Raw genomic sequence first — 27,077 nt, forward strand, 5'->3', positions numbered from 1 at the left:
GTGGTCCTGACCCCTGAGACACACTGAGGCACATCACTGACAGGACTCCATCCCTCAGAATCCTCCTCAGCCACTGCATCCTGGCAGCAGGGACGTTGTAGAGTTGCTACCTCATGCAGTACCATGATGCCGGGACACATGGCTGTTATTGTTCCCCCCAGGACCCCAGCTAAGTTGGCGGGTGGTTACAGACGGCCTGTGCAATTGCACAGCTCACGCTGCCCAAAGTATGATCATTTACTTCTGACAGCCATAGCAAATATGAGTGCATGCTCTAGATGAATTCGGATTGCAGGCTTTGCGCTGGCTAATACCAATTGTTAAGGCTTAAACATTCACTGTACAGTCCTCTTTAATGTATCAATATATAAAATATAGTAAATGTGGCATTATACATTGAACAGTAAAACTGATTAAGTAAATATCAACTAAATGATGTTTTTTTTTTATAAACCTAATATCAGTAGCCAAAGTATAACTTTAAACAGTAATGACATTTCTATAACAAGATGAACGCAATCAGATCTTATAATACTAATTTATTCAGCTGTATATGTTATTAAGATTACCATTTAATAGAATAAAACAATCAGCATGTTACCCAGCTATAAAATTGCTGAAATATAATGATTTTTTTTCTCCTTTATGATACAGTTCAAGAAGCATGCAAAGTTGGCTTATTGTTTAAAAAAACGGTTGAGTATAAATTTGAAAGTCATGGCCCCTGATTAATGAACTGCTACTGGAGATTTGGACTGGCGAATAGAAAGTTAGTTTGATGTGCTCATAAATCAAGCTGACAAGCTAGCTTCTCAGGCCTACCCTGTACTTGTCGGTGGAATGCATCAAATGTAAACATAATGCTAATATAACATGTTGAAGTAGTTAAATTGATCAGCAGGTATTGTAGACATTGTCTTTAAGCTGCCCATTATGCAAACCTACAGGAAACAGTTCTGACCTCCTGAGGTTTTGTTTCTGTTTGGATTTGTGAATAGAATTTTAGACAGGCATCAACTACAGCATAGAAATTGTTCCCTTATTTCTCCTGAGGCTTTGGGCAATCCACATGACTTGCTCCATTATGCAGTCTGTTTTCCAGTGAGTGCATCAGAAGTTTCTCTTTTCCCCAAACTAAAAAGGAAAGGTCTTCTACAGCAGCTTGTCTCTTTCTGAAGTGTGACTGCCATCCTATAGTCTCTGGAGTCCAGGGAACTCTGGTTTGTCTTGTAATGCCTCACAAAATTGGAAGTTATACTTTTTCTAATAATAGGGCAATTCTCTCTCTTCAATGCCGGGCTGGTTTAATGTATTCCAAACAGGAGAAAAGAAAGAGCTAACAGGCTATTGGAATAAAAGCTACATCCCAATTTACTAATAGATCACTGGAGACTGCAGTCATGGGCAGCTGTGGATTACACATGCATACTTTGAAAGACACATCTGCCTGTTAGAAACAGTTACCCTAGTATGCTACTTTTAGCTTATGTCAATGTATTTATTATATCACTGAAGATTATAAATCACCCCTTTTTGAACTGAAATGCAGATTATTGCTTTATGTGGAGATTTTTTTGTATTTTAGAATATGTCATTTATCAGGACACTTTAAAATAAAGAAATAACTATGATTTATCAGGGACATTTATAAAACTGACAGATAGGTGTGTGTATAGGGAGAATTATAAGTTCCGTGACTGTTCTAAAAACATACTTAAAAATAAAATGCTGCAATACCATTTTGACCAGCAGGTAGGTAACAGAGATGAGTTTATTATTTCAGTTTTTCTTACACGGTATAATTTGAATACTATATTGGTATGGAATCCATTGCTATGGAATCCATCCACTGCATAGTTGTTATATCCATTGAAATATACAGTATGTTCACTTCATGTATGATATGCATATGTAAATGAATAATTGCACAGTACAGTTGGAGCCCCTGTTAACTTTGTTCCTTAGCTCACCATCTGTATATAACAGTATGATCATTTCCCCATCATGGTTAAATTTGCCATGCATGGATAATATATTCTTCCTAAGCTGTAACTGGGGATGTGTTGTCACCTAGGGGGCAGGGGCAAAGGGGCAGTACTGTTACCGCCTGGTGTCCAGCTTCCAGTTTCCTTCTCCCAACCCACACTTCTCTTGTGCTATAAATGTATTGTAGTATATGTTAGCTACAATGAAGCTTGCCGAGACACATTATATAAAATCACTATTTCTATTAACTTCACTGGCTGATACTGAGTAAAGGTTCCCATACACGGTGTGACAGGGCAGTGCGATGAGATGCGCGCTCCCGTGCACATCACATCACACAGCACATAAAGTCTGTGCTTGTAGTACTAGATTGCATGGTATCTAGTACAAAAAGCACGCTGCTGTAGCACATTGTATGCTTTTTGTACTAGATGCCATGCAATCTAGTACTAAAAGCACGGAGTTCATCGCTCTGTGTATGGGCACCTTAGGTTCTAACTCAGTTGGGGCATAATGTATTTTTACCTAATGTGCCATTTTTGCATATGTTAAACCATATGAGCAAAAGGAAATCTCACTTAGTCAAAGTTCAGTAATGGTGTGTTCATGTAAGTGTCACTCACGCAGCCCAGCAATTCGCACAAATACTCGTTTATATGATGACTTTTAGTACCCTAGGTGCCTATACTGTTGATGTGAAGGTGTATACACTTGGGCCCTTATTCAGATCTGATCGCAGTACAAATTTGTTCTCAAAATGGGCAAAACCATGTGCACTGCAGGTGGGGCAGATGTAACATGTGCAGAGAGAGTTAGATTTGGGTGGGGTGTGTTGAAACTGAAATCTAATTTGCAGTGTAAAAATAATGCAGCCAGTATTTACCCTGCACAGAAACAAAATAACTCCCCCAAATCTAATTCTCTCTATACATGTTACATCTGCCCCACCTGCAGTGCACATGGTTTTGCCCATTTTGAGAACAAATTTGTACTGCGATCAGATCTGAATAAAGGCCTTGGTTTGTTTTTTCATGCACTGGATTCTGCCGATTTCTCCAGGGAAGACCAGATATACTGTGAATTGCGTACCCCACACCATACCCCATTCCTTTTCTCCACTGTTTTGTAGCATGATTCAACCCCTGGAATTTTCCTATCCTTGATTTCATGGGAAAAAAATGGGTAGGGTTAACTTTGTCAGGCATTTAAGGGGCACACCCTTGCAGTGTGATAATTGTATGGTTATACACAGAAAAGCTATAAACTTGTATTAGTTAATACAAACTGGAGATTTCAAAAGTGTGACAGACTCCAGAATCTGCACTACTTACGAGACACACACCTCACCCTTCAAACATGGTAACTGTCTACAAAATCATACCTCCCAACTATGCCAATTTATACAGAATAGTTCTGTCTTGCTATATGCTGACATCCCACCCACAGGCAGCAGTGTCCTAGGGGAATGTTGGGATTAAACTCTCTCTCTCTCTCTCTCTCTCTCTCTCTCATTGGTGCTCTGCATAGTGCAGCATCCAAAACATGCCAAAAAGGGGCACATCGTGCATCCACACCCCCAATATGATACAGAAGGACTCTTACAATGTTCCAAATGCCCCTTCCTAAATGTTGGGAAGTAAGACAAAATGATTAATATCTAATATGTATTATTTAGTTCAGAAAGCCACAGATCTAGTTATACTTGTCTTATTTGATTTTGAAGTTGTGTGTTTATCAATTTAAATTGAGGCATTTATATACCATATTTTTTACACTGTTCTCTGTTAATACTAAGTTCTCTCTTATTTGTTAGCAGCAACAGTTAGCAGCCCAACAGCTTGTCTTCCAGCAGCAGCTCCTTCAAATGCAGCAACTGCAGCAGCAACAACATATACTCAATCTTCAACGGCAGGGATTAATTTCCATCCCGCCAAGCCAGTCCGCTCTTCCGGTTCAGTCCCTACCACAAGGTAAGATCAACTTCTGCTATTCACCTATTGTTTACAATTGAATCTGAATACAAATTTTATTATCGAAATGTTAAAAATGTTACATACATATTATTGATATTTACATTACTTGTTTTATGGCTACATCTAAGAACTTTGTATAGAATACTGTATATAGTATCTGTAAAAAAAATATTGTAGTGGTTATAATAGTGGTAGTGGTAATAATATAAATATAGGTTCTTACTCTACCAGAGGGAGAATCAGAATTTTTGGGAGGTCAGGGAATCCTCCCTTATTCAGTCCAGTAATCGACAGGTATTGCTAAGAATAATTAAGGTAGCACTAGTGGATCCTATACCAATTATTATTTTACTTACTTGGGTCCAGAATTCCAGCCGGTTGGAGAGCTCTATTAGTTTAAAATGAACTACTCCAAATCAGTGGTTCTTAAATCTAATTGTGACAGGTGAGAATTGAAGGTATATTTCACTCCTCCTTTTTACTGTTTATGGCATCCTATTCAAGTCAAATACTGTACCTCAGGGGACTTCTGATTAGGAACTTCTCCGAAATGTAAAAAATCCAATTCCCCTACTCTGTTCTTTCATTGCGGGCAGCACTTAAGATTTGGAACATGAACACTTTCTCCTGGGTGGGAAGGATTGGTGTGATCAAAATGAGTGTCCTTTCAAGGGTACTGTATTTTCTGCAAACACTTCCTATTATAATTGTTCCTAATAAAGGTATGGATCATTGGGTAGACAGCAACTAGGTCGACAAGCATTAGGTCGACACCACTAGGTTAACATGCATGAAGGTCGACAGGGTCATTAGGTCAACATGCATTAGGTCGATATGGGGAAGGTCGACATGGGGTTTTTCACCTTTTTGTTCAGAATGTCGACACCGTCAACATGGACACTGAAACGTAGCACCGCGTCCCCTCGCATGGCTCGCTAATGACTATGTCGACCTAACCAATGTCAACCTTCATTCATGTTGACCTTCCTGCATGTCGACCTTCAGTCATGTCGACTGTCATGCATGTCGACCTAGTGGTGTCAACCTAATGCTTGTAGACCTAGTGACCGTATCCCGTTTATTTTGTGACCCAGTCCATCTTTGGACAATCACCTTACAATATTTGCTTTGTAATTGGCTTTCGTGATTTACATGTTATTGGTTCATAAATAAAGAAACCCCCCCCCCCCCCCCCCCCCCCCCCCCGAAATAACATTCTTAAATATAACAATACTAAAATAAAAACTGACAAGGTGCAAATAACCCGGTCCCGGTCTATAAAGATATATGTATATTCTAAAATAATAATAAATCAGGTCAGTTCAGCAGCTTTTCTTCATTAAACTCCTGTGGGTTTTAAACTAAAAAGACAAAGGAAAAGAGGAAATGTGCTCCACTGATTCGCCTAGCATGTATAAATATACATCTGATTAAAATAGTATTGTCCAAGCAAGCTGCATATATTTCAAACAATCTTATTATTAAGATATTATTATGCCGCTGTGATCAAAAGACTGTATATAAAATATAAAAATTATCATGATGATAACAAATATATATACAGTTATTGCTTCCTATCAGTCCAAGTGCCGGTCCCCATCGCTACACATATATATATATATATATATATATATATATATATATATATATATAGACAATTCCGGCAGGCACTCAAAGGGTCTTTTAGGAGAATCACTGAGAGTGCCGGTCTCAAACGATGGAGGTGCAGACACTTTTAAGCAAATTCAGTCCGCTGTAATAGTGCGCCCGGTGACATAGTGATTCGCATTTGCGAATCGTATGCATCTAATAGGATCGAACCGTAATAGATTGATTCACAAGTCCTGGACGGCTGCAGCTGATCCTGAAAAAGAGTCTCCCGATCTGTAGTAGGTGCGGATGACACTGTCGCAAAACTGGACAACGCGCTTCAACCACAGCCGTGGTCTTTATCAAGGCAAAAGAGCCTGTGGGAGTGTGTGCACGTGCAGAAGTGTTGCAATGGTGATTTTTCTTTGGACTGATTTTCGTTTTTATGCAAAAGAATGGAGAAGCGCACAATGAGCAAGGTAAAACACAGTTCCTTTACTGATAATATATGCTCACATACATGTGGGTTAGGATATAACAGCTTGCCAAGCTTGTGGTGTGATGTAGGAATGGACCAGTTCACAGGATATGGGCGCAGGGGATACTCGGTCTCAGACAGCCTCTCACGCTGAAATATGCCGGTCTCCACGCTCCGTCTCGATCTCCGTCTCCAAACAAACACACAGAATGACGTTCTAGCGTCCACCGTATAGGCCACGCCCAACGCGTTTCAACCGAAGTCTTCGTCAGGGGGTGTGTCAGGTCCTGAGTCTAGCAGTCTTATAAAGCCAGCTAATTGCACATCACAGCTGATTCACTTAATCACAATACAAGGCATGTGTGTCGCATCCAACTGGTATGTAAGCCACAGATACATTCATACAATGTTAAAATCACATCTCATATGCAACACAGCTTACTATACAAAAACCAAATCACTATAACAAAATTTAATACATATATAATACAATATATTAGAAGAATACAAAAAAATATATATAAATATAAGAAAAATACATACTGTATGAAATTCTCAATAATGTTCTAGTATCATAAAAACATTTAAATATAAAAAATACATATATAAAATGTACTTTAAAAATATATATATATATGTTCGTTAGTTTAGCAATTGTAATGCGTCAAACATCGTATCAGATATTTTCTCCTGATACGATGTTTGACGCATTACAATTGCTAAACTAACGAACATATATATATTTTTTTAAAGTACATTTTATATATGTATTTTTTATATTTAAATGTTTTGGTACTTATGTAGTATCTGGGCTGCCGATTTTTTGATTGTATGCCTTAAGTTAAGGCATACAATCAGATGCGATGCGATGCGATATCGCATCGCATACGATGCGATGCGATGCGATGCGATGACCCGATTTTTCCATAGGATTCAATGTTAAAATGGACTGAGTCCATTTTAACATGGAATTCAATGGGAAAAAGGGGTCCTTTTCATACCCCTACTATCCAAGTGGGCATGGAGTTGGATATAAACCTGTGGCGAGCGTAGCGAGCCACCGAGCCCGAAGCGTGGCGAGCGAAGCGAGCCCCGCGAGGGGACGGTATTCTGTGTCCCCTCGCGGGGCTCGCTACGCTCGCCACGCTTCGGGCTCGGTGGCTCGCTACGCTCGCCACAGGTTTATATCCAACTCCATGCCCACTTGGATAGTAGGGGTATGAAAAGGACCCCTTTTTCCCATTGAATTCCATGTTAAAATGGACTCAGTCCATTTTAACATTGAATCCTATGGAAAAATCGGGTCCATTGCATCGCATCGCATCGCATCGCATGCGATTTGGTCGGGTGCGATGCGATGCGATGGACCCGATTTCAAAATCGGCAGCCCAGTTACTACATAAGTACCAATGTTTTTTTATGATACTAGAACATTATTGAGAATTTCATATGTATTTTTCTTATATTTATATATATTTTTTTGTATTCTTCTAATATATTGTATTATATATGTATTAAATTTTGTTATAGTGAGTTGGTTTTTGTATAGTAAGCTGTGTTGCATATGAGATGTGATTTTAACATTGTATGAATGTATCTGTGGCTTACATACCAGTTGGATGCGACACACATGCCTTGTATTGTGATTAAGTGAATCAGCTGTGATGTGCAATTAGCCGGCTTTATAAGACTGCTAGACTCAGGACCTGATACACCCCCTGACGAAGACTTCGGTTGAAACGCGTTGGGCGTGGCCTATACGGTGGACGCTAGAACGTCATTCTGTGTGTTTGTTTGGAGACGGAGATCGAGACGGAGCGTGGAGACCGGCATATTTCAGCGTGAGAGGCTGTCTGAGACCGAGTATCCCCTGCGCCCATGTCCTGTGAACTGGTCCGTTCCTACATCACACCACAAGCTTGGCAAGCTGTTATATCCTAACCCACATGTATGTGAGCATATATTATCAGTAAAGGAACTGTGTTTTACCTTGCTCATTGTGCGCTTCTCCATTCTTTTGCATATATATATATATATATATATATATATATATCATCATGACCATTTTTTATTTATGCCATTTTTACAGCAACATAATATTATTTTTAATATATGTGGCTTGCCGCTACAATACTATTTTAATTTGATGTATATTTATACATGCTAGTGGAATCAGGGGAGCATATTAACTTTTTTCCCTATTTTGTGCTATGCCTAATATTTGGAACGCCAGTATTATTTTTTAACATCTTATAAAGCCCAATCATACTATATGCATTATGTTATAAGAAGAAACTAGCCTATGATTCTAAAGAGGTTGTTTCATTTTGTAGCTGGTTTAAGCCCTGCTGAGATCCAGCAATTGTGGAAAGAGGTGACTGGAGTTCACAATATGGAAGACAATGGTATTAAACACGGAGGGCTAGACCTCACTACTAACAATTCCTCCTCTACTACCTCCTCCACCACTTCCAAAGCATCACCACCAATAACTCATCATTCCTTAGTGAATGGACAGTCTTCAGTGCTAAATGCAAGACGAGACAGGTAATTCTTACTAGATTGGATGCCTGCTATACAATAACTATATGCTAATGTATAATGGATGTTTATTTATTTTTTCCTGCAAGAATATACTGTAATTGTTTTCTTTTTACAAGCTATCAAGTGAAGTTTAAGTTAATTATTTATTTCACTTGTTGTTAAATTAATAAGAAGCTCAAGCATTTCCTTTTTATATATGTGTTTTGGTGCAGAGTAGTGCTACCTTATTTTATGTTCAATTGTAGGGTAAAGATGTTTCTGTGGGGGATCGGAAGGGGCATTTATGAATTGCGAAAGTTACAAAACTCAAAGCAATTTGTGATGTTACTACTACTACTTGTGTGCCAATATTTTTGCCAAGCATGCAAGAATCGCTCCTTTAAAGTGGTGGAGAATCACATTTATAGGTATGATCCCTGTTTGTGCCAGAGTGCACTGCTTTTGCCTCCCAATAAAAGAATGGACATTGTACAATTTGCTATAATGGAAGTTCTTTTTCACATGTGATATTGAAATGGGCAACCAATCAGATGCTATCTATAATCTTCTAGAAGGTGCTAAATGAATGAGAAGTAGATTCTGATTGGTTGCCCATAGCAACATCCCATGTGAAAAAGAACTCCCATCTTAGTCAATATCCCACTGGGTCTTTTATAGAATAGCATACAGTATTTCAAGATGCAATTCAATCTTTGCAATAAAAGCCTTCAAACACGCTAAACTGACACATGTGATGATTGTATTGCCCTTCTCCACTCACTATTATGATTAGTATAATGCATAAATGATCTATGCCATAAAAAAAAAACATTTAAATGAATAAAGGTGACAGTGAGTTAAGCTGCAAAGTTTACACCAAAGCACATTTTCGAGTTAATTTACAAAAATGTGAGCTATGCATAGAAGAATGTGACTGGGCGACTTTGAGCTGAAAGCAGCTCGTTTTTGTCTTTTGAGCTGCTTTCCACTCAAAGCCGCCCAGTATGTACAGGGCAGCGATGAGCAATGAGCGCTGAAGCACGCTCCAAAATAATCCTTGGCAGGACTGCTCACCTGTTGGTATTACCAGCAGGTGAGCAAAGGGGTGGACGGCTTTCCATAGCGTCCTGCTATGGAAAGTCGTCCACCCCCGGGAAAATCGCAAAAATGGCCGAAAAAATTTCAGCCCAGCAATTTTCTCCATCATCGGTCAGCATACACGCTGGGCAAAATCGCCCAGTGGGTATATGCACCCACTATAAAGAATTATTAAAGTTCTTCGCTTTTGTGATGTGTAAACTACCCTATGTGGGTTTGTTTTATATACAGCATGAGTGGTCCTTGGGGCTTTTCTTCTTCATCATACTTATACAGTACCTCATAAGTTGTGTACACGGGGGGCGATTCTACGCACATATCACTGGCAATATGGTTGCTGAACGACCATATTGCCAGTGATTTGTATGTGCTGTGGGTGATAAATCATAATAAAACATTGTTCAGTCCCCTAATGTTCCTGTGACCAGCTATTTCCCCCTGCGGCTCCCCTGGCAGAGTCTCCTTTAAATCAGCGACCATCTCTGGTCACTGATGAAAACAGGGCACTGAGCGATATATTGCACCTTGTGTACACAGCTTTACACTGACTTTTACAAACATATAAATATTTTTCTTTATATTTCAAGTATGAGTTTCTTTACATGGATACAGTATAGGAAGCAGTTCATACAGATGGAGAAAGTTGAAATCAAATGTAAAAGTGCACATTATGTACATACATACATAGGTGAGGAACCATTGGCGAATAGTGCCATGGGTAAATGGATATCACCTATAATGTGTGTGAGGGGTGTGCTCAATTCAATATAATGTAGCAATCTACTTCATATGTAATGTTTTCAATTAAACCTTGTCTGTTTGTTACTGCCTAAGGGCCTAATTCAGACATGTGCGCTAACCTGCTGTGTGCAGGACCTACTGTATTTTGTAGGAGTGCTGAGGTCAGTGTCTGCATTTGGATATGCAGATTACTGACCATGGTTGCATGAAGTGTTATCTTTAAATAAACCATAAAACCTCAGTTTTCTAGGTTTGGACCTCATTTTCCCTTTAGTACAACCATCCAGAGTCTGTAACATGGAAGTTAGGTATTGGTTGACTAGTAGTTTATCTCTCTCCAAGACTAATGGTGTGTACACATGGTGTGATTCCCTTGCTATTTGACTTAAGATTTGACTTCTATACAATCTTTGCTGTCTATCTGCATACAATTCATGCTATCTACATTCAATTTGCCCTATTTAGTCATTGCTGCCCTGTCTATCTGGGTTTCGATTTGTGCTGTCTCAGGAGCGCGCATTGTGCGATCTGCATACAATCTGCTTACGATCTGCATGCGATTTTGACTAGATAGCCAAAATCTCATGCTGGATTGTACCGTGTGTACACAGCATTAGTGTATCCCCTCCACTGTGAGTTGTGGGTAGGCTTTTAGCCATAAATGATCCGATGCTAAACTGGAAGCATATCTGATAATGGTAAATATGGGAGGGTGGAAATCTCAGTGACGTGAAGAGAGGGGTGTCTTTGCAATACAGTACAGTCTATAGGATATTTGTGCAATATAGGAGATTCTCTGTACTATGGCATTTTCTGTGTAATACAGTAAGTTTGTCTATAATGGGAGGTGTCTGCAGTGAAACTCAAGAGGGTCTCTGTAAAATATGGCAGGCATTTGTGGGCAGTAATGGGTATCTGTAAATGCAGGGGACCATCACTTAGTCATTTACCTATCTATCTATCTATCTATCTATCTATCTATCTATCTATCTATCTATCTATATATATATATATATATATATATATATATATATATATATATATATATATATATATATATATATATATATATATATATATATATATACTAATATATTGTATAATAGAAAATTAAAAAAGTGTTTAGGGAAGCCCAAGCTAAGATCTCCAGCTGTGCCACTTATGATTATTTATACTATTGGCAATCGAAGTAAAATGTAAAATACTGTTGGTGGAGTATACATATATGATCTATAAATTCCTATACAAACAAGTGCTCCAAAGGCTTATAGTAAAATGCAGTGGCTTAGTAGCTGTAATTGTAGCCAATCACAACTACTCAATTCAAAGTATGTCCAGTGCTTTGAACTGCTTCCAAACCAGTCTCTCTGCCTCCTGAATTGTCAACTCCCTTACAAAGTGTGTGGCTTGTGTGTGCAGTGTAACAGCTTAGTCATTTCCTTCACCCTGTTTTCTGGTGGTGGACCATTTCAAGGCAGGTAACTTGGGCTTGTGTTAATCAGAATATTGAACCTGCATGTTATTTCTCCTTTTTACTTAACCATAGTAACGAAATACTAAAATATCATATTTCAAAGGTCTTACTAATTTGTGGGCCAAATACTATAGAGAGGTCATATGTCAGAATTACCGTGCACTGTTGTATAATAATTTTTTCATCCTTTATTAGAAGTCATCTTTGGCTCTATTTCTTCCCTAATTGGAACATCATCCTGCCTTAGCAGTTAAACTATTCAATAGAACGATTACATTTTTCTGACTGCTCTGAGCTGAATTGACCTGTTTTGACCTGTTTGTCAGTGATCGTAACCTGACAGGCGCTAGCAGCCTCCAACGATTATGGCTTTTGAGACTAATCGGATGCTATGCTCTTTTTACTACAGCTCATCACATGAGGAGACTGGGGCCTCGCATACCCTCTATGGTCACGGTGTCTGTAAGTGGCCAGGCTGTGAAAGCATTTGTGAAGATTTTGGACAGTTTTTAAAGTAGGTTAACTTTCACATTTTCATGGGAAGATAGTGCAAGTAAACACTACACATGAATGAAGTATATCATATATTGTATTGTTGTGCCTTCAATGCTCAATTGTTTTACATTAAAGTCCATTATTATATTTATTAGCCGCACCCCCCCCCCCCCCTCTGAGCAGATCCTTTTTAATAATCAAGCACCAATTAATGATTAGGGGGCTAACTCTTTCCACATGACTATGTATGCTAATGACTAATCCACTCATATTTATTAATTGCAAATGTGTTATATAGTGCCATCATATTCCATAGTGCTTTACAGTTGGGAGAAAACACAGTGATCTTATTAGATTAACAGAGATAAGAGGTAATAGAGAAATTCTTTGCTTTGTGCCGCTCCAGTAAAATCATTTTAATCCAACACTGGTTGTATAGTCATTTTTGCAGTTAAGTTATGGAATCCTCGGCATCAAGCACCAGTGGATATTGTTTTTCTTAGTTCCTACATTGAGTTTGAACAGGTTTGTTTTCTAGTTAGTAAATTGTCCCACCGCAAATGAAATAAGGGTGACCCATGTGTGCAGAGATAGTAATCCCCAGTGTAATTCATTTTGCAGTATTTTATCACTGTGCTCTATTCCTGGCAAGGCTGAAATCAAGGGCACACTCTTCTATTCATCACACACTGAAAATGTCCTAGTTTAGAACTGTTAACCTTTCTCTTAAATAAGTTCAACGGATTTGGTACTGAGCTACACATTGCAGTGCTTTGTGGGATTTCTGCCCTTGGTAAGCCTTAGGTATGTCCTCGCCTGACATATTTTTTCTGCTGTTCTTTTGTTGTCAATTTTGATGCACACAATAACTTGTATTTTCCCAATGTAAAAATGTATCTAGAATAAACATATATAAATGAACTGCCAAAGGGGTTTTTCTTTTCAAGATGAGTAACTTCACAGGCTGAAGATCTTGTGTTGTCATGGTGCGGTTAACAGGGTGAATGAACTGTTTCATGCTTCATCAACAATTAAGTTAATTAGCTTATTTGAAATGGCACTGCTTTGTTGCCAGGATGTTGGCAGAAACATCAAAAAGATGTGTTTACAAATGGTAGAATATCTGTGGGATATAGAGCTGATCATAACTACAAAACATAACAAGAAACGGATAATAATGGATGTGGGGTAAATTAAGTGCTGCTCTTTTTATATATAAATATTGAATCTTTAGATATTATTTTTTTTTCTGATCCCTTTATTCTGTCCACAGGCCATACCGAGCTCTCTGAAAAGCATATTTTCCAGATATATATAAATTATATTTATTCACTCAGAACTATTTAAAAGAATGTACTTATTCCCAAATGAACCTACAGTACCTAAAAGTGCAGTATCTTGAGTTTGGTGCAATCCCTACCCCACCTGCACGTGAAATTCATTATCTGTCATACATCTTTGTTCTGATAAAGGGAATGACATTGTTAGAGTTACACAATTAAACATTTAACAGCTTCTTTAGTTATAAACATAGACTCTAAATCATGCTCTGTCAACAACACCCTTCAATTATTTTAACGGGAATAAAAACCAAGACCAGTTTTGTAATTGCTGCTCGTTATAATCAAAAAATAAATGTGTATCTACTAAAGACAACAATCATGCACCTTTCCATTATATAATTACAGCTAAGGTAAAAGCATAGCTTTTAAAACAATATATGTTTATTTCTTATATGTTAAGTAAAATATGAGTATTTTTACATATAAGAGGATTTGCGTTAAAGTGTTTGTTAGTGATAGGTGCCAAGCAGAAATTATTATGTGGCTACTTTAGAGTAATTATATTTTTCCTCTTGCTTCTATGGGGCAATTGTTATAAATGTAGTATCAGTCACTCACTATTAATATAAAACAGAATAGCTTATAGTGCTTTTATCATTTCACAGGTTGTAAGTTGGTTACATAAAATCAACTTTGTCTAATGTCCATAGGCAGATTTAAAATGCTTATGGGGGGTATTCAATCCCGGGTCATGACTGTCGATCTGTCCCAACAGACGTGACCCTGGCCTGTTTTTGGATTCAATGTTCCACCTTACGATTGGCGAAAAGGGGGCGTGTCCGCATAAACGGCCATGGATTGCCAAGATTCGGCTATGATTACAACAATGCAAGGCCATTATCAACAAAACGGGCCCAACAGCTGTTAAAGTCAGGTCCGTTCTGTAGAACTGCCTCTTCAATGCTGTCGGGCAAGACAGCATTGAATAGGCACCCGCCGCTATTTCCCCCGTGGTATTGAATACCCCTCTTACTTTATTGTAAGTGGTGAGCTGAAAAGTGTAGGAAAGTGCAAACTGAGAGACACATGGATGTAATACAATGAGTCTGGTGGCTGTGCAGGATGCCTGCCAAATTTTTAGGGTTTTTAAAAAAAAAAAAAGACATGGTTTTGTCTTTTTTTTAAAGTTCATCCGGCGTCCTGCACAGCCACTGAACTCGCATTGCAATACATTCTGCATATGGTTCATTTCTGGGTTGGTGGGGAACTGCTTCCTTTATCTAATTATTGATCTGCAATGTTCTCCTTTCCAGCTGTATGTTTCACTCATGTTGATGATGCTATTGTCTTAAGCTGTGTACACATGGGGGCGATAGGGGCTGAAATCACTGGAAATATGGTCGCTGGCGACCATATTGCCAGTAATGGGAGTGTGCCCCGGCGATAAATCGCCGGGTGCACGCTCCTGTTTTCAGCCCCGTTCTAATCGATGGTCGCAGGAGCTTGCTCCTGCGACCAGCTGATTACCTCTGCGACACCGCCGGCAGAGGTTCCCTTTCATGAGCGACCATCTCTGGTCGCTGATGAAAAGGAGAAACTGAGCAATATATTGCTGAGCAATATATTGCTCAGCAATATATCTCCTCCGTGTGTAACGGGCTATAGTCAGCCATGTTCAATTGAATATAATTCCAGAAGTTGACAAATACAGTTAGGTGTATACATATATTTGGACACAGGCAAATGTAATATTAGCTTTGTACCAAAAGATATTCGAGTTACAGTTCTATAATGAATATGGTTTTAAAGTGCTTTAATTAGAGGGTATTCAGATCCAGATTGGAGAAAGGGTTTAGGAATTACAGACATTAAATAGGTAGCCCTGCATTTTTCAAAGGGGCCAAAAATGGACAGTTGACTCACAAGCTGTTTCGGGGAAAGGTCTGGGCTAATCTTTTATTATTTATTTATCAATTAAGCATACATTTAAAAGCTATTGCTGTGAATCTACAACATTCTATAACAAAACAAGCATTAATTTCAAGCGAAACAGGCCATCCTTAGGCTGGATAAATGAAACAATCCACCAGAGATAGGTACCTTAGGAGTGGCCAAATCAGCAGTCTGCCACAATATGCCACAATATCAGAAGAAATATAACACACTGGTGACTTCAGCAACACAGAAAGGCATGGACATCCATGGAAAACAACAGTGGTGGATGATCCACATGAAGAATACTCTCCAGGACTTAATTATATCATTTTCCAAGTCTACCATAAAGAGAAATCTTCACAGGAGCTAATGTGGAGGACTTACCACAAGGCAAAAACCATTCATATGCCTGAAAAATGTAAAGACCAGATTAGACTTTGAAAAACAAAAGAAATCTTATATCACGTTAACGCGCCAGCACATTAACTGCAATTACATTTTTAATGCAGTTAACGTGGGGGGGGGGGGAGGCGGGGGGAATGTGACGACAGGGATCGGGAGACGGGACTGGCAGGCACAGGGAAATGGACAGGGATGCATATGAGGATGGAGAACCTGTGCCCCTCCAAATATGGGCACCGCTGTGAAGGAGACAGATGCTAGAGGTGCTCCTTTACATCTAGTGTCTGCCAGGGAAGTGCAGAGTGATCAGCGCTACCCAGAAGTGCGGATTCTGGGAGTGCTGGACATGCAACCCCTGACAACGAGCAAGTAAACCCCCCTGGCATGGAGCAAGTAAACCCCCCCCCCGGCATGGAGCAAGTAAACCCCCCCTAGGATGGAGCACATAAATCCCCCTGACAACGAGCAAGTATACCCCCGGGCAACAATCAAGTAAACCCCCTGGCAACAATCAAGTAAACCCCCCTGGCAACAAGCAAGTAACCCCCCCCCCCGGCAACAAGCAAGTAAACCTCCCCTGGCAACAAGAAAGTACCCCCCCAGCAACAAGCAAGTAAACCTCCCCTGGCAACAAGGATGAAACCCCTGGCAACAAGCATGCAATCCCCCTTGGCAACAAGTATGTAATCCCCCTTAGCATCCAGCATGTAATCCCACCTGGCAACGATCATGGATCCCCTGGCAATGAGATTTTAGGTAAGTGGCATGTATGTGCCTATCAGTGCGATTAATTGTAGTAAATCACTAAAAGTTCATGTGATCAATCGCGATTCAAAAATTTTATTTTTGCCCACCACTAATACATATATATATAGCATGCTCCATTGTTTATGTTAAAAAAATTCTGTAAACAATATTTATGATGATCTTTAGAATTGAATTGCTATCATTGTGCATTTGGGGCAGAATCTGTCATCATCTGCTAGGACATTTACACAAATAGTATCCTTATAAACTTAAAGATACTGTACATAAGTAGACAACTATTGTTTTCATAGAACAATTCAGTGTAATTTTTTTCTTTCTTGCAAAAAATTGTAATGATGATCAAGAAGAGGGCTCTGATGCTCACATCCTGCTGTAGCAGTGCTATGTTAAATGTTGATGTTTTATACAGTACATAGTGGATACCACTGATTCCAGAGATTACATTCAGCACATACTGTAGCTATGAGAGTTATTTAAAGAGTTTACAAGGGCAATTTTAAATGGAGACATATAAGACATATAGATCTGTATTACAGGTAATAAAATGATAGAAAAATACAAAGATCTGATATTCATTTAGTGACACATCATTTAATAGGAAATGCTGTTCCTACAAAATGTACAAGGTTGTACACTATAGCTGCTGATTGATAATGTAGTTTGCTGCGGAGGAACATGAATGGATAATGTTTAAGATAATAAGCTTTGGGAGCATCCAATAGGGTTAAGTAAGTGTCTTCACATATAAAGGTGTAAATTCAAAAAGACAGACAGACTCTAATTTAATAGGATTACATTTCCCTACACTGGATTGCTTGTCATTCCTAAGAAATATATTTAGCATTGGCAGAAAACCTAGTGGAATACAACATGTGCCACTCAAATGCTAAAACAGATATTACAGGGTGAGGCAAACTCCCCCAGATAACAAAAAAAAGCCATGGTAAATGCTATCCAACATTTTAGTACATAATCTAAAAGTTCACAGAATACAGTTTATTTTCAATTAGCGCTACACAATCACCTGGTGTTCACACGTTATGTGTAATGCGACTTGTAGCGCATGTAGGATAGATATATGTGGACACATCTAAAGATTACATTATATCACATTGTAGGGCTTCATGTACATATTATGCAACATGTTTCAAACACCATAGTGGTTGATGTATTATTCAATAGATGTATTAGGGCTAGATGTATTTAACGTCTCCAGCTTTGCCTCTTTGCGGAGGTGAAGCAGGAATCCATACCAACAAGATGTATTTACATCTTGTCTGCCGATGTGGGGGAGTGAAACCACTCCTCATCCTGATATCCCTGCTATAGAAAACAAAGCGTTGGCCTAGGATTTGAGGGTACACAGAGCTCCTTGTTATGATAGCCATTATGTGTTGCTATCCAACATTTTAGTACATATACTAAAAGTTCATGGAATACAGTTTATTTTCAATTAGCGCTAGACAATCACCCGGTCCTTGTAATGATAGCCATTATGTGCTGCTCTGCCATCCCACAGTCTCCCCCAGTGCATAAATCCCCCATCCTTGCTGGGTGCAGGTGTATGTAATCAAGGCAGTTTCTCCCTCCTCCAGCCACACTCCGCACAATCCCCTCTGCCTTCAGTAAATGGACCTCCTCCCAGCTCAGGCCTGGCTTCAGTGATGCGCATACCCCCAGTCTGCCTGACAGATACACCAAGAAAAGAGCCACTGACCACCGTGTTTGTGTGTGTGTGTGTGTGTGTGTATGTGTGTGTGACTGTAATGTGTGGTTATGCCTCCCCTCCATTGGCTATTGTTTTACTCTGTGCTGCAAGTTGGTGTCACCAGGGTTGGGGTTATTGCCAAATGAAGGCTTTGCCTCAGGTGACAATAAACCTAGTTTTGGCCATGGCATAATTGAGATCTCCTGTGCAACCAGAAACTAGTATAAGTCACAAGCAGGGACAGTCTAGGGTCCTTCTGCAGTTTATGAGCAACTGCACATGCAGCTGTTGATATCAATACCCGCAGGTGTCAGAGTGATCAGTGCATAGCACCCTTGTCACCTATCACACTTCCCTGCATTCATACATGGGGGAGAAGTGGTATAAGCACATATACATCTACACCGCAATCACTACATCATTTAGATTTATTGGTCCTTGTGCCTTTTGGGAACACATAGAAAGATTGCTGAGAAACAGTTCTAAACTATATTTTGTTTTTTTTTATTTAACCCCTTCATGACAGAGCCAGTTTGTGCCTTCATGACAGAGCCCTTTTTTTCAAATCTGACATGTCTCACTTAAGTGGGGATAACTTTTTTTTGCTTTTACTTATCCCAGTGATTTTGAGATTGTTTTCTCGTGACACATTGTACTTCAAGTTAGTGGTAAATTTTCATCGATACAGTCTGTGTTTTTTTGTGAAAAATACCAAAATATCGTGAAAAAATGGAAAATTTAGCAATTTGCAAAATGTTAAATTTTCTGCTTGTGAGACAAATAATCATACCACTCAAAATAGTTAATAACTAACATAGACCATATGTCTACTTTATGTTTCCATCATTATTTCAACTTCCTTTTAATTTTTTTGGACACTAGGAGGCTTACAATATGAATAGCAAATTCTCAAATTTTCATGAAAATTTCAAACACTGATTTTTTTAGGGACCAGTTCAGTTCTGATGTGACTTTGAGGGACTTGTATGTGAGACACCCCCATAAATGATGCCATTTCAAAAACTGCACCCCTCACAGTATTCAAAACAGCATTTTGGAAGTTTGTTAACCCTTTAGGTGTTTCACAGGAATTAAAACAAAGTGTAGGTGAAATTTCAAAATTTCTTTTTTTTTGCAGAGTTTCAATTTTAATACATTTTTCTAACGAATACAGTAGATTTTACTAGAGAAATGTGACTAAAAATTGATTCTCCCAATTCTTTTGTTTTCAAAAATATCCTATATGTGGCCCTAGTGTGCACGTTGACCAAACCACAGGCTTCATAATAGAAGGAGCACCTACTTGATTTTGGAGCCTCCTTTTTATGAGATTTTTTTTTAGGCACCATGTAGGTTTCTAGGCACCATAAGTGCTAAAAGTTAGGAACCTCCCCCACAAGTCACCCCATTTTGCAATCTACACCCCTCAGGGAATTCATCTAGGGGTATAGTGTACATTTCAAACCCCCAGGGGTTTCACCAATTTTGGTACAACTGGGATGTGAAAATGGAAAATTACATTTTTTTACACAAACATGCAGTTCTGGCTCAAAATTTTTCATTTTCACAAGGAATGAAGGAGACAAAGCACCCCAAAATCTGTGCCCCAATTTCTCCCGAGTACGGCAATGCCTCACATGTGACCAAAAAATACCAGTTGGGTGCATGGCAGGACTTAGAAGGGAAGGAGTGATTTTTGGATTTTGCAGCTCAGATTCTGGTGGAATTTTGGTGGGTGCTATGTCGCATTAGCAAGACTCCCAAAGCACCAATACAGTGGAACCCCCCCACAAGTCACCCCATTTTGCAAAGTACACCCCTCAGGGAATTCATCTAGGGGTATAGTGTACATTTCAAACCCCCAGGGGTTTCACCAATTTTGGTACAACTGGGATGTGAAAATGGAAAATTACATTTTTTTACACAAACATGCAGTTCTGGCTCAAAATTTTTCATTTTCACAAGGAATGAAGGAGACAAAGCACCCCAAAATCTGTGCCCCAATTTCTCCCGAGTACGGCAATGCCTCACATGTGACCAAAAAATACCAGTTGGGTGCATGGCAGGACTCAGAAGGGAAGGAGTGATTTTTGGATTTTGCAGCAAAGATTTTGGTGGAATGAATGGTGGGTGCTATGTTGCATTAGCAAGACTCCCAAAGCACCAATACAGTGGAACCCCCCCACAAGTCACCCCATTTTGCAAAGTACACCCCTCAGGGAATTCATCTAGGGGTATAGTGTACATTTCAAACCCCCAGGGGTTTCACCAATTTTGGTACAACTGGGATGTGAAAATAGAAAATTACATTTTTTTACACAAACATGCAGTTCTGGCTCAAAATTTTTCATTTTCACAAGGAATGAAGGAGACAAAGCACCCCAAAATCTGTGCCCCAATTTCTCCCGAGTACGGCAATGCCTCACATGTGACCAAAAAATACCAGTTGGGTGCATGGCAGGACTCAGAAGGGAAGGAGTGATTTTTGGATTTTGCAGCAAAGATTTTGGTGGAATGAATGGTGGGTGCTATGTTGCATTAGCAAGACTCCCAAAGCACCAATACAGTGGAACCCCCCCACAAGTCACCCCATTTTGCAAAGTACACCCCTCAGGGAATTCATCTAGGGGTATAGTGTACATTTCAAACCCCCAGGGGTTTCACCAATTTTGGTACAACTGGGATGTGAAAATGGAAAATTACATTTTTTTACACAAACATGCAGTTCTGGCTCAAAATTTTTCATTTTCACAAGGAATGAAGGAGACAAAGCACCCCAAAATCTGTGCCCCAATTTCTCCCGAGTAGGGCAATGCCTCACATGTGACCAAAAAATACCAGTTGGGTGCATGGCAGGACTCAGAAGGGAAGGAGTGATTTTTGGATTTTGCAGCAAAGATTTTGGTGGAATGAATGGTGGGTGCTATGTTGCATTAGCAAGACTCCCAAAGCACCAATACAGTGGAACCCCCCCACAAGTCACCCCATTTTGCAAAGTACACCCCTCAGGGAATTCATCTAGGGGTATAGAGTACATTTCAAACCCCCAGGGGTTTCACCAATTTTGGTACAACTGGGATGTGAAAATGGAAAATTACATTTTTTTACACAAACATGCAGTTCTGGCTCAAAATTTTTCATTTTCACAAGGAATGAAGGAGACAAAGCACCCCAAAATCTGTGCCCCAATTTCTCCCGAGTACGGCAATGCCTCACATGTGACCAAAAAATACCAGTTGGGTGCATGGCAGGACTCAGAAGGGAAGGAGTGATTTTTGGATTTTGCAGCAAAGATTTTGGTGGAATGAATGGTGGGTGCTATGTTGCATTAGCAAGACTCCCAAAGCACCAATACAGTGGAACCCCCCCACAAGTCACCCCATTTTGCAAAGTACACCCCTCAGGGAATTCATCTAGGGGTATAGTGTACATTTCAAACCCCCAGGGGTTTCACCAATTTTGGTACAACTGGGATGTGAAAATGGAAAATTACATTTTTTTACACAAACATGCAGTTCTGGCTCAAAATTTTTCATTTTCACAAGGAATGAAGGAGACAAAGCACCCCAAAATCTGTGCCCCAATTTCTCCCGAGTACGGCAATGCCTCACATGTGACCAAAAAATACCAGTTGGGTGCATGGCAGGACTTAGAAGGGAAGGAGTGATTTTTGGATTTTGCAGCTCAGATTCTGGTGGAATTTTGGTGGGTGCTATGTCGCATTAGCAAGACCCCCCAAGCACCAATACAGTGGAACCCCCCCACAAGTGACCCCATTTTGCAAACTACACCCCTCAGGGAATTCATCTAGGGGTATAGTGTACATTTCAAACCCCCAGGGGTTTCATCAATTTTGGTACAACTGGGCAGTGAAAATGAAAAAAATACATTTTTTTACACAAAAATGTACTTCTGGCTCAAAATTTTTCATTTTCACAAGGAATGAAGGAGACAAAGCACCCCAAAATCTGTGCCCCCATTTCTCCAGAGTACGGCAATGCCTCACATGTGACCAAAAAATACCAGTTGGGTGCATGGCAGGACTCAGAAGGGAAGGAGTGATTTTTGGATTTTGCAGCACAGATTTTGGTGGAATGAATGGTGGGTGCTATGTTGCATTACCAATACAGTGGAACCCCCCCACAAGTGACCCCATTTTGCAAACTACACCCCTCAGGGAATTCATCTAGGGGTATAGTGTACATTTCAAACCCCCAGGGGTTTCATCAATTTTGGTACAACTGGGCAGTGAAAATGAAAGAAATACATTTTTTTACACAAAAATGTACTTCTGGCTCAAAATTTTTCATTTTCACAAGGAATGAAGGAGACAAAGCACCCCAAAATCTGTGCCCCCATTTCTCCAGAGTACGGCAATGCCTCACATGTGACCAAAAAATACCAGTTGGGTGCATGGCAGGACTCAGAAGGGAAGGAGTGATTTTTGGATTTTGCAGCACAGATTTTGGTGGAATGAATGGTGGGTGCTATGTTACATTACCAATACAGTGGAACCCCCCCACAAGTGACCCCATTTTGCAAACTACACCCCTCAGGGAATTCATCTAGGGGTATAGTGTACATTTCAAACCCCCAGGGGTTTCATCAATTTTGGTACAACTGGGCAGTGAAAATGAAAAAAATACATTTTTTTACACAAAAATGTACTTCTGGCTCAAAATTTTTCATTTTCACAAGGAATGAAGGAGACAAAGCACCCCAAAATCTGTGCCCCAATTTCTCCAGAGTACGGCAATGCCTCACATGTGACCAAAAATACCAGTTGGGTGCATGGCAGGACTCAGAAGGGAAGGAGTGATTTTTGGTTTTTGCAGCTCAGATTCTGGTGGAATGAATGGTGGGTGCTATGTGGCATTAGCAAGACCCCCGAAGCACGGTGAAATGATGAACCTAATAATCCATAGATGTGTGGTATATTTTGAAACACTCCTTTATACATAGGCCGGGTTTGTCGGGGCAAGTTTCACAGTGGAAAATAGTTTCCTTTCTTATTCCCTTTTTATAGCAAACTTTGCACCTTTTTTGTGTCCTGCCCTTTCTTGCAGTGGAGGGGATTTCGTTGGGAAAATGCTGCCCTGGTACAATACGGGGGCCAGTACTAGAAGTACTGGGGCCCTCTGCCTGCTGATTCCCAAATGTTAGGCTCTTTATGACTTCCTCTTGAAAGTGCATAAATGTCCCCCTCTGGCCGGTAGAACGGAATAGCACGTAAGCGTTATACAGTGCCATCTGGATGATATACACGGCCAGCTTCTTGTACCAGATATTTGTTTTCCGCAGGGCACTGTACGGCTTCAGTACCTGATCTGAAAGATCCACTCCGCCCATGTACTTATTGTAATCTAGGATACAATTTGGTTTTGAGGTGTGGGTACTGGTACCTCGTACAGGGATGGAGGTGGTACTGTCTCCATGAATTGTTGTCAGTATAAGGACATCCCTCTTGTCCTTATATTTGACCAACAACATATTTTCGGTGCATATTCCCCTGCTTTCACCCCTTCTCATTACTTGGGCAATGTGCGTTTTGGGGAGGCCTCTTTGGTTCTTGCGCACAGTACCGCAAGCTGCTGTACCTCTTGAACCAAGGGCCTTAAACAGGGGGATGCTGGTGTAAAAGTTATCCACATAGAGGTGATAACCCTTATCCAGGAAGGGGTGCATTAAATCCCAGACAATTTTTCCACTAACACCTACGAGGGAGGGGGGGCATTCTGGTGGTTCAATTCTTGAATCCTTCCCTTCATATACCCTAAACTTGTGGGTGTACCCTGTGGTGCTTTCACACAGCTTATACATTTTTATGCCATACCTTGCCCTCTTACTGGGAAGGTACTGGCGGAATTTAACCCTTCCTTTAAAATGTATAAGGGACTCGTCGATACTAATACATTTATCAGGGATGTATAGCTCTGCAAATTTGGCACTGAAATGATCAATGACCGGCCTGACTTTGAATAGCCTGTCAAAGGTGGGATCATCTCTGGGTGGGCACTGTGCATTATCGGTGTAATGTATAAATTTATGGATTGCCTCAAAACGAGCCCGGGGCATGGCCATACGGTGAAATGGGGTGCTGTACAGAACATCTGTACTCCAATATTGCCTAATTTGTGGCTTTTTTACTATGCCCATATGTAACACCAGACCCCAAAACGTCATCATCTCTACTGCATCTACAGGGGTCCACCTAGCAAATGATGACGTGGGGTTTTGAGCAATAAACTGCTGGGCATATAAATTAGTTTGGTCCACCATTAAATTTATAAAATCATCAGAGAAAAATAATTTGAAAAAGTCAATTTCTCTGAGACCTGTTGAATCAAATTGGATTCCTGGGATGGCCAAAAACTCAGGAACCTGGGGCTCAAAATTGTCTGGTGGTGGGGTCCATACGAGATCAATTATTGGGGGGGGGGGTCTCAGCTGCTCTACGGGGGCGTCTTTGAGGGGGTCCCTCATCATCAGAGGAGGAAGAGGAGCTTAAGACAAATCCTTCAAATTCCCCGCTTGCCTCACTGGCTGTGTCAGAGTCAGAGGCAAGCATGGCATATGCCTCCTCCACCGAATACATTCTCCTGGATGACTGGGACGACATTTGGGATGACATTTGGGATGCCATTTATATTTTTGTGTTACTGGTAGTGAAATGTTTCAACACGTGTATAGTGTAGGGGGGGGTACAAACTTTATTTCAACCCGGGGGGTATGTAGTGTGTAGTGTGTATGTAGTGCAGAAAAAAAAAATACAAAAAAAAAAAAATTGAAGGGTTCAAAAAAAAAAAAATGGAAGGGGTTAAAAAAAAAAAATGGAAGGGGTTAAAAAAAAAATGGAAGGGGTTAAAAAAAAAATAAAAATGGAAGGGGTTAAAAAAAAAAAAAGGTTCTGCGCCAAAAATTGAGCACAGATGTTGGTCAGTAACGTCCGTCACTGAACAGCGCTCAAAGGCAACAGGAATTTGATCCAAAAAAAAAAAAAATAGATCAACCCTGTGCCGAAAAAGCTGATCAGTGATGTACGTCACTGATCAGCGCACAGTGGCCACAGGACACACACAAAATCACAGTGTGTGTAAAAAAAAAAATGTAAAAAAGACCCCACAGCACTCACAAAAAATAAAAAAAGGTGATCAGTGATGCGACACTGATTACCAGTGAGGGGCAGCAGGTGCACAACCTTTGGTGGTACTGACAGGTATATATAAAAAAAAAAACCTCTGTACCCCCAAAAAGTTGCTGATCACCTCAGATATAGTGATCAGCACAAAAGGCGGGGGCAGCAGACACAAAATTTAGCACTCTCTATCACTCTCTGTCACTATCTCTCTCTATCTCTCTATCTCTCACTATCTATCACTCTATGACACTGCAGCAGCAGCACTGACAGGTATATCTATATATAAAAAAAAAACTGCGCCCCCAAAAAGTTGCTGATCAGTTAATTTATACTGATCAGCACAAAAGGGGGGGCAGCAGTCAGTTATATAAAAAATATATAGCACAATCTGTCACTATCTCTCTATCTCTCTCTCTCTATCTCTCTCTATCTCTCTCTATCTATCTATAGCTCTATCACACTGCAGCAGCACAAAATATAGCACTAGGCCTCTCTATCTCTCTCTATCTCTCTCTATCTCTTTCAGTTATATAAAAAATATATAGCACAATCTGTCACTATCTCTCTCTCTATCTCTCTCTCTCTATCTCTCTCTATCTCTCTCTATCTCTCTATCTATAGCTCTATCACACTGCAGCAGCACAAAATATAGCACTAGGCCTCTCTATCTCTCTCTATCTCTCTCTCTCTAACTCTCTCTCTATCTAATAAATCGCAGCAGCACAAGATGTCACAGGATGTCACAAGATGTCACAAGCATAAGCAATATCAATGATCAGGTAAGTATTTTGGATGGGTTCTGGTCAGTATAGGCGGCAGCTGGGCACGGTGACCGCACTGCACGCTATTCCAGACCGGAATGGCGTCTGCAGTGCAGTCACCGTTAGTTTAAACCCCCCTCCATGGCTGTGATTGGTCCGTCGGTCCGACGAACCAATCACGGCCTTTGGGGGCGGGAGGGGTGAGGTGGGGTGACACCAGTGTCACCCTTACACCCCGCGGTGATTGGTGCTGTACTTTACAGCACCAATCACCTCCGATCCCGTGTCACCGGCGAACGTTATTCGCCGGTGACACAGAAAACGCTGTGAATGGCTGTTCACAATGAACAGCCAATCACAGCGATCGCCGACGGGGGGGCGGCATCGCCGACGGGGGGGCGGCATCGCCGCCCCCCCTGGGCATGCACGGACATGTCTGCTGTCAGGGACAGCAGACATCGTCCCTCTGTCACTGCGTCTCTAGACGCAGTGACAGTTTTAAGCCATGACGTATATATACGTCAACGGTCGGGAAGTACTTCCCGGCCATGACGTATATATACGTCAAATGTCGTGAAGGGGTTAAACAATGACAGCTTAAATAGTGAAATAAGAACTTCATCCCTCATTGACCATGGCCGCTATCCTATAAGCCAGGCTTTCCCAACCACGGTCCTCAAGGCACACCAACAGTGCAGGTTTTAGTGATATCCAGGCTTGAGCA

The 27,077-nt window shown here is 40.4% G+C and overlaps 1 protein-coding gene across 14 annotated transcripts in view; it reads left to right on the forward strand.

Moving 5' to 3' along the window:
• FOXP2 (forkhead box P2) overlaps positions 1-27,077 on the forward strand; it is a 244,793-nt gene that overhangs the window by 139,810 nt on the left and 77,906 nt on the right. For 12 of the 14 annotated variants that reach the window (XM_083182764.1, XM_083182762.1, XM_083182761.1 and 9 more), the window contains 3 exons: positions 3,800-3,956; positions 8,361-8,574; positions 12,273-12,377. In XM_083182764.1, the coding sequence (XP_083038890.1) occupies positions 3,800-3,956; positions 8,361-8,574; positions 12,273-12,377 (476 nt within the window). The remainder of the gene's footprint in view (positions 1-3,799; positions 3,957-8,360; positions 8,575-12,272; positions 12,378-27,077) is intronic. The other 2 variants (XM_083182768.1, XM_083182771.1) reach the window with 1 other exon arrangement.

This window comes from Crinia signifera, chromosome 4, assembly GCF_055691185.1.
Source record: "Crinia signifera chromosome 4, ASM5569118v1, whole genome shotgun sequence".
Lineage (NCBI taxonomy): Eukaryota > Metazoa > Chordata > Amphibia > Anura > Myobatrachidae > Crinia > Crinia signifera.